The 8597-nt window shown below is 35.2% G+C and overlaps 1 protein-coding gene and 1 long non-coding RNA gene across 2 annotated transcripts; both read left to right on the top strand.

Annotated features, from left to right (window-relative positions):
* Window positions 1-1003: 1003 nt before the first annotated feature.
* On the top strand, window positions 1004-6167 carry LOC142350899 (uncharacterized). The gene is made up of 3 exons (XR_012760925.1): window positions 1004-1082; window positions 3360-3441; window positions 6147-6167. It is a non-coding gene; the product is annotated as an uncharacterized LOC142350899 (long non-coding RNA).
* Window positions 6168-6169: 2 nt separating this feature from the next.
* Window positions 6170-7771, top strand: LOC142350389 (actin-like). Its single transcript, XM_075402237.1, has 2 exons — window positions 6170-6371; window positions 7329-7771. Exons 1-2 carry the CDS (start codon window positions 6170-6172, stop codon window positions 7769-7771), a joined length of 645 nt encoding a protein of 214 aa, XP_075258352.1.
* Window positions 7772-8597: the final 826 nt, after the last annotated feature.

The raw sequence follows: 8597 nt of genomic DNA, 5'->3' as shown, positions 1-8597 counted from the left end.
TTCCATCAATTTACTCTCCGTCCACTCTGATTAGAGCTCAATATTCACCATAGTCTGATTAAAAATTAGATTTAAGAAAAACGGAGACTAAAGAGTAATATAGAAAGAATGGGATCTATCCTGTTTTGGACCCCCCGCTTGGCTTATATTTTTTACGCCCCCAGGTGCACGTGCTATTTTTTTAAATAGTAACGTGCTATATAACAACATATAATTTTTAACGGGGGGGGGGGGCGTAAAAAACACAGGGGGGGGGGGGCAGAATAGATCCAAAGAATGGAAGAGGAGAAATAATACTCGAAATTAACCTTTAAGTAAACACAATTATTAAGTATGCGAAAACCTTTCCAACTTCACTGTTTATTGATATCCTTTTTAAGGCTGCTAAACCTACTTTGTTGCGGCAGTTGTTAGAACTGTGTCAAGTTAAATACACTAAAATTCATGTATCTCATTTATTTATTGATTTCTGAAAGTCCAAATTAGACATCAAATTTTCTCAAAAGCCATATATCCATTAAGTGATGATTTGATATTTGTCTCCTTTATCCGCAGTTAGAAATTAGTTCATGAATGTCAAATTGATTTATTAGCAGCAAAGACAACTCCGAATGGCTCTCTTTTAAGATTATCCTGTTAAGACGAGTTAGAATATTATCACAAGATAAACATTCGTCTTACAGGAATCTCAGAAGATTCGCCATTTGCCTAACAAAATCTTATCAGATAACCATTGGTCTCACAAGATCTTGCATGATAAACTTGTTTTTGCAAGAATCTTGTAAGATCTTACAAGATAAACATTTTTTTGCAAGAATCTTGTAAGATCTTAAAAGATAAACATTTTATGCAAGAATCTTGTAAGATCTTTCAAGATAACCGACCATCCAGTCTCGCGCGAGTGCTTAATGTTCAGTGTGATTTCAGGTGATGACTCCCCTAGTGTTGTGATACCCAATGTAGTGGGCACAACACGATCAGGCACTGAAACCTACGTCGGACAAGAGGCATTGGACAACAAATTGGTCTACCTAACTCACCCAATGAGACGCGGATACGTTACAGATCTCGAAGCTATGCAGGTAACTTATATAACTTTGGATTATGTTCTGTCTTGTCCTCCCCCCATCCGTGTTTTTATGTCCCAATTTACAAACTAAGTGTTGTTATATAGCGCGTTACTAAGTAAAAAGAGCACGCGCGCTTGTGTGACGTGAAAAAATATGCCGACTCAATGGGGGGGGGGGGTTCCGGTAAAATAAGCTGTTGAAAAGAATTTTTAGGGCGCTTAAATTGTTACATAAAATTCTTAATGAGTTTCGCAACATTGCGTACTGAAAAAGCTTTGCAGAAGTAAGGATTTTTACCGGTTAAAACAGGCTTTTATTTGCTGCTACAGGCTAATTGGAACAAAATATTTGGGTAAGAACAGTTGGTGAGCGAGACACCAGTAGAGCCGATATAACGTAGAGTAATATGGTTTGAAAGAAATTAAGGCCAAATATTTCCCCACGCCACCAGGAACAAACATATGGCCTTAATTTCTTTCAAATCAAATTGCTGTAGGTTATCACTCATGGCACCATAACGTGACAAATCAGGAATATTTTTAAAAAGAACCGTTTAATTACGGAATGTCAACTTTTTTGTTTAAAAAAATCAGAAGAGAGCATAAAATTATAGTTTTGATTTTGGATCACAAGTTGTCAACTAATAACAAACTAAAACAAACTATATCATTTAGTGGAAATAATCCCACGCGAAAAGAAATAAGAAATCCGAGAAGGAAACAGGTTATTCTGCTTTCATTAGAAATCAAATCCAAGGATATGAACACTTTAATATTTTTTAATGATAATAATGATAAAATAATTTGTTTCCAAGTAAGTTAGCATTGCTGTACAAACAAGGCAGCATAGAACCGCCACTTACCTGATAGGTCATCAAAAAGTTTGATGGTCCTCGTCAAGTGATGCCAGTAGCAGTACTAAGAAACTTTAAAAGACAGATTACCAGATGCTTATGATTCAAAGGATGTCAAAATAATCATCCTAATATATTAAAGAAACTATTAGCTCGTTATTGCTGATGTAATTGTATCTAAAACTATACTGAAAACTTTTCAATTCTTTTTTTACTCTTTTTGATTTGTACCTTTGAAATAAAATTCGGTTTAATTTTTAATATAAAGTTCAACAATTTTCTTTTTCTCACTCCTAGTCGTTTAGGGCTACGTCCATCAACCGCGTTTGTACTTTTTAACTGACCTTTTAACTAAATTTTAATCTCTTTATTTTTTAGGTCTTTCACAAGTTAAAGTAATGTATCATTAGATATGACGAATATACATTTGGTGTTTTACATTTGTATTTAGGTTTTAAGTTTGTATTTAAGTATGTATTTGGGTTTTAATTTATATTTCATACTAAAAAAATTAAAACGAACTGCAGAAAATTTTTTTGAATTTTTTTTTCATTTGGGAGGATGCAAATGCAATGTTTAAAAAATTGGTAAACGACGTTTAACAATTTTGGATGCTCTATACAAGGTTATTTTTCTTCGAACCTGATAATAAAAAAAATGATTAGTAAATCTACCGAAGACTGAAAATGTATGCAGTGGTTCAACTTTTCGTCTGACGCGGTGTGAATTTTGGACTTCAAATTGACTCATTGAAATTTATACGCATTTATATTTTTGCACGATCATCCGAAATACCTAGACCAACAGTTTTGAAAATTGGAAAAACTTGGCAATCGGTGTAAGGTATTCTTTTCAGAAAAACAGACATTACTAGTTACATCACCTTCTTTTCCATATCAAAGAAGCTTTTAATGGAACAAATTAAACCAATTTTTAGTCTTTAGCGTGGGCTTTGAAGTAAGACAATATTTTTTAAGCATTAGTCGTGTCAGCATTTTATGAACACCTTTTTCGGGGGACTGTAATATAAAACTTGCAAGACTTCGGAAAGGGACCTGGTCAGACCGTAGGCTCAGAAAAATGTTATGCTCAGACTTGTCAGATCATACTACCATTCAATCCGGACTCCAGACATTTATTTGATGAGACTGTACAGGCGGTAGATTACGCTTTGATCAAATCGAAGGTAACGCTCTCATAGACCAATTGGACTCTTGACTGGACCGTTTTCATAAAACATCCACAGCCTAAGATAGCTTCCTGTCTCTGTCGCTGGGTTGCGCTTTACCACCTCTTGTGCGCTATCAAGTCGGTCTGATCTGTGCTGGCATGGGTTGCGCATCGCAACCCCGTCACTTAGATTATTTATTCTTGCATCTAGTTCTCAACCCGGGTAGTGTGAACTCGCTATATTTTTCGAAATCAATGTGTTTTAGACTGTGTTGATGCATATATTCGACAATGAATTGGAAATAGATCCATCCCAAGGCCACGTCACGATGACCTACTCACCTCTAGGTATGTTTGCTTTTGTGTATTTTGCAACAAGCAACTTTCCTTCCTTATTATCAGGCTATCAGTTTTGAAATCGGCTCATTGGTGTACATTAGAGTAATGTTTTTTTCACGTATTCAGTAATCAATGGATTGAAATGAGGCTGAATGCTGAAGGCCTATTTAAATCATTGTACTCTAGTGTTAAAAACAGTAGTATAATGAACTAATTTAAAGGCAAGGAATCAATTAAAAATCAAAACTCTAGATTTAACCAGATTTCAATCTGAACATAATGCCACAAAAGCGTAACTAGGTCCTGGTAATAGAAACAATTTTCTTGATTCTAGAGAATCTTTTACACCTACTTGTCATCAAGAAATTTCAAGGAAAAATACGAAAAAATTTTTCCACCACCCTCAAGTTTGCATCGGTATCATATTTAATAATATTAACATTTCGCACACCTATTTCCACCACGCTTCAGTTTACATTGCTATCACAATTCGCACACCTATTTCTAGCACGCTTCAATTTGCATCAGTATCATGATCACTAATATAAACGAGTCGCAAACCTATTTCCCCCAAATTTCAGTTTGCGTCGGTATACTGTTCAAGATTATTAAAAATATGCGCACATATTTCCACTACGCTTCAGTTTGCATACGTATAATTTTCAAATATTAACAATTCGCACACCTATATCCACCCTACTTCAATTTGCATACGTATAATGTTCATTGAAATTAACTGTTCGCACACCTATTTCCACCACGCTTCAACTTCCGTAAGTATCATTTTCAAGAAAATCAACATTTCGCAAACCTATTTCCACCACGTTTCAGTTTGCGTTGGTATCTTGTTCAATAATATTAACCAAACGCACAACTATTTCCACTACGCTTCGGTTTGTATACGTATAAGTTTCATTAATATCAAGAATTCGCACGCCTATATCCACCGCACTTCAATGGGCATACGTATAATGTACATTAGTAAAAAATCTTTGCACACCTTTTTGCACCCATCACGCTTCATCTTGCGTAAGTATAATGTTCAATAATATTAAAATTTCGCTACCTATTTCCAACAACCGTCAGTTTGTTTCGGTATCATGTTCAAATATATTAACAGTTCGCACCTATTTCCACCACGCTTCAGTTTGCATCGGTGTCGTGTTCAATAATAATAAGAATTCGCACACGTATTTCCACCACCCTTCAGTTTGCATCGGTATCATCTTCAATAGTATTAACTGTTCGCACATCTGTTTCCGCCATGCTTCAGTTTGCGTCGGTATCATCTTCAATAATATTCACAATTCGCACACCTATATCCACCCGCTTCAATTTGCATACGTATAATGTTTATTAAAATTAACATTTCTCACACCTATTTCCACCACGCTTCAGTTTGCATCCGTATTATGTTCAATAATATTAACAATTCGCACACCTATTTCCACCATTCTTCAGTTTGCATCAGTATCATGATCAATATTATTAACAAATTGCAAACCTATTTCCATCACGTTTGTTTGCGTCGGTATCATGTTCAATAATGTTAACAATACGCACACCTATTTGCACCACGCTTCAGTTTGCGGCGGTATCATTTTCATTAATATTAACAATTCGCTCACCTTTTTCACCACCTTTCAGATTGCATCAGTATCATGTCGAAAAACGATTTTTTTGTTTGAAATAGCAGTTTCTCAATTTTGACAACATTAAGATTCATAATTTTAACCAATTTTTTGCTTTGGCTTTATTCACTATTTACTTTAAAATATTCATTATGGTTTTTTGTCAGAGAGCTTGAATCTTGTATTGCATTTTTGAAATTTTCATAAGTCAGTCTTGTTTTAGTTCTTTGATGCACAGTATGGAAATTAGAAATCATAACACTGTGACTTGATAGACAAGGATTTTTTGGTCTCACAGTTTTAAATCGACTTATTTCATTTCGCAGCTTATTTCCTATGTCACAGAGATAACGTAAACATCTCATCGACATCTTTATCTATTTTAGATTTTTCTCTAGAAAATCTTGGAATTTTATGAACACTCAATGGATTTGAAAGATTTTGCTGAATCAAGAGAGTTACCCCCTCTTTTTTGATGCATTAGTTTTAATGAGAACAATTTGAACCATACGCGGTGATGGAACAATAAAATGGAGCAATACGCGGTGAATACATTTCATAGTTCTAACACGCCACAGTCACTAAAATATTTTGATTGCAGAAAAAACGGATCCAATTGGACAACAGAGCCTGAAAACTTTTTAAACTCAGTTGACTATCTTTTTTGAATGTTGGAGTCATTACCCGAGTTGGAGTCCCAGTGAATCCCATCGATGGATCGTTGTCAAATCATAGTAATTTCTAAATCCATTGATGGGTCAGTGTAATTTCATCGATGGATCATAGAAAATCAATATCTCCATCTATGGATCATAGTATTTTCATGCAAATGAATATTTCGAAAATCTCACATTGTCAATTTTCTTAATATAACCTTTTTAATATAACCTTGTTGTAACCTTTTTAAATAATTTCTGAGAACAAATTTTTCCGAGAACAAATTTTTCCGAGAACAAATTTTTCCGAGAACACAATATTTAACTATGATTAAATATAAATTCAGGATCATGACAGGCAGCTCTGGGAAAAGGGAGAGCAAACTGAAAAGCACGAAAACAGCACTAACAAGGTTTATTTTTTCAGCCGCTGGTGCAACAGTTGACCAAATGGCATCAGTTTTGAGAGATATGGGTGCGCCCTCTGTAAAAATGGTGGACACAGCAGAAATGACTCTGCACTCTTATGGACTCGAATCTGGTCTGGTGATTGAAACTGGATATGAGGCGACTTTTGTAGTGCCTATTTGGAATGGAAGATCAATCAGATCGGCGATTCAGAAGATTGATATAGCTGGCGATGATATCACAAGTTAGTTATTTTGACTTATAAAGTTAAAATCAATTCCGTAGCGCAGCAACTTCAAAACGCTTCTTTAAGTAGGCTGCAAAAGTGAACACAAAGAAATTTTTGAAGAAAGGATAACAAAAATAACATAGTACGGTCTCCGAAAAAAAGTTTAAGTATACGTGTTTTCGATCAATAAATTTTACGTGAACTCTTGCTTGATAGATATCCAACATGAATCACTAAAAGAACGTCGCTTTGCTAGAGCTATATTATTCGATTATAGAAATGAATGAAAGCGCGATTTAGATCAGGTATAAAACACAAAGTTGAAGACGTAAAATTTACCCAAAAAGTAAGAAAAATGTGGTCGTCAAAATTTTGCGTAAAAACGACACACATGCTTACAATTAATGCATCAGACTTCATTCGAGAGCAATCAGTGAGCCACTGAGCTGCATTTAACTGTTTTTGAAAAATTTGAACAGGAAAAAATGTAAACAAGAAAGCATATGCTCGATTGCCTAAGTTAATTGACATTTCTGCTTTGTCTGAGAGTGGGGTATGAACATACATAAACAAGAAAGTTTGAGTCGCTGAAAATTACATCGAACAAGCTATTAGCATTAAAAAATATAAACGAATGATTCATTTATTTTTAAAAAAAAATAATAGCCATGATTTATTTCCCGAAATGTGAACAAAAAATCAACTATGCTGAAAAACGTAATTTTTGTTATTTAGAGAGAAACATTATAATAAACCATAAATACAGATTGCTTCTTCAACCATAAGCAAGTGGTTTATGCAATTTGTGATGGCATCAGTTTTTCCTGAGAGATGTGAGGTTGAACTTATGGGAGGTTGATAAGAAAGCAATTGCCCAAAAGATAGTTTTTTAAAAATATTTTCTATAATTATTTTATACAGAATTTACGAGAATATATAAAAAAAACAAACGTTTGATTGATTGTGTTTTAGTGTCTCTGATGAACCTTGTGAGCAACCAGATATGGTATCTTGATTCAAAGTCCTTCGATTATGCGGATGAGGTGAAAAAAGAATATTGCTTCTTTGCAGAAGACTACTTCAGCGCACACGCAACTCCCGTCCACGTCACCTTTCCCTCGGATGAAATTGTTACTATTGGTGACGCCCAATTTGAGGCTCCTGAAATTTTATTCATGCCTCCTTTGGATGATCTGGCGGGTATTGGTTTGGCAGACGCCATTTATGAATCTCTCGAAAATGTTGATTCCTATATGCAGGATAAGATATTGAGCAACGTTGTCTTGGGTGGCGGAAACTCAATGCTGAGAGGATTGAAGGAACGGCTGGAGCATGAATTTTACGAGATGGAAGTCAGTGCTAGCGAAGACCGAGAATATTCTGCATGGATCGGGGCATCGAAATGGAGCTTGTAAAAGATATTTTGTCAGTAAAAATAACGATCACTTGGGGTGAGGTCGTAAAAATATGCACCGCATGACGAAGAGAAAAATTTAGGCAGGGTTAAAAAAGTGACAATTAGCACGAATTTTTTTAAGTGCAGGCGGGTTAATACTCCTATATACCTGGTTTACGAATTGAAATTTGATATGCCAAGATAAAAATTAAAAGTTATTTGAGAACAACACCCATCCCCCTTCCTACCGACTCTTAGAGAATGCTTTGTCAAATGAAATTTCCACGACCTCGCTCAGGCAGCCATTCTTGACGGAAACTGAAACTCTATTATTCTTTTATAATATAAATTTATGAAAGTACAATATAGTCGGTTCTATGATTATAGTAACAAAAGAAATTTGAAAAATTAAAATTTTCAATTCTCTACAAGTCTGCAATTCAGAGGATGTGAAATAAGACCTGATCAGTACTTTATTTCTGAACCCAAGACGTATTTAATTGTAATGCACATTCCCGGGTCGAGGTTTGGTGGTGAATTTTCGTAAGAAATGCGGTGAAATGCGGTGAAAAAAAATAATTTTCACCGCGTATTTCTTACATCTTTTTGCGGTGAATGCGGTGAATCGCGGTGAATTATTTTTTTTCACCGCGTTCTCAGTATTCTTACAAAAAAGAATTGTCCCCACACGGGTTCGATCCTCTGACCTCCTGCAGGCCTTCAGCTGCTTACTCCACTGCCCCAACTGTCACTTACTACCTTGGCATTTCTCGTGAATTTAAATCATATTGAGTAAACGTTGGAAAGCAAATGCGGTGAATTTTTGTAAGAAATGCGGTGAAATG

Source organism: Convolutriloba macropyga, chromosome 12 (genome assembly GCF_964194025.1).
Source record: "Convolutriloba macropyga chromosome 12, txConMacr16.3, whole genome shotgun sequence".
In the NCBI taxonomy this organism is placed as follows: domain Eukaryota; kingdom Metazoa; phylum Xenacoelomorpha; order Acoela; family Convolutidae; genus Convolutriloba; species Convolutriloba macropyga.
This window is presented reverse-complemented; position numbering and strand designations above follow the sequence as displayed.

Bases quoted from the DNA above. Each gene is read 5' to 3' on its own strand.
- LOC142350389 (XM_075402237.1), top strand. From the start codon at position 6,170: ATGGCATCAGTTTTGAGAGATATGGGTGCGCCCTCTGTAAAAATGGTG. The intron at 6,372-7,328 runs GTTAGTTATTTT...ATTGTGTTTTAG, and splicing joins AGCTGGCGATGATATCACAA to TGTCTCTGATGAACCTTGTG.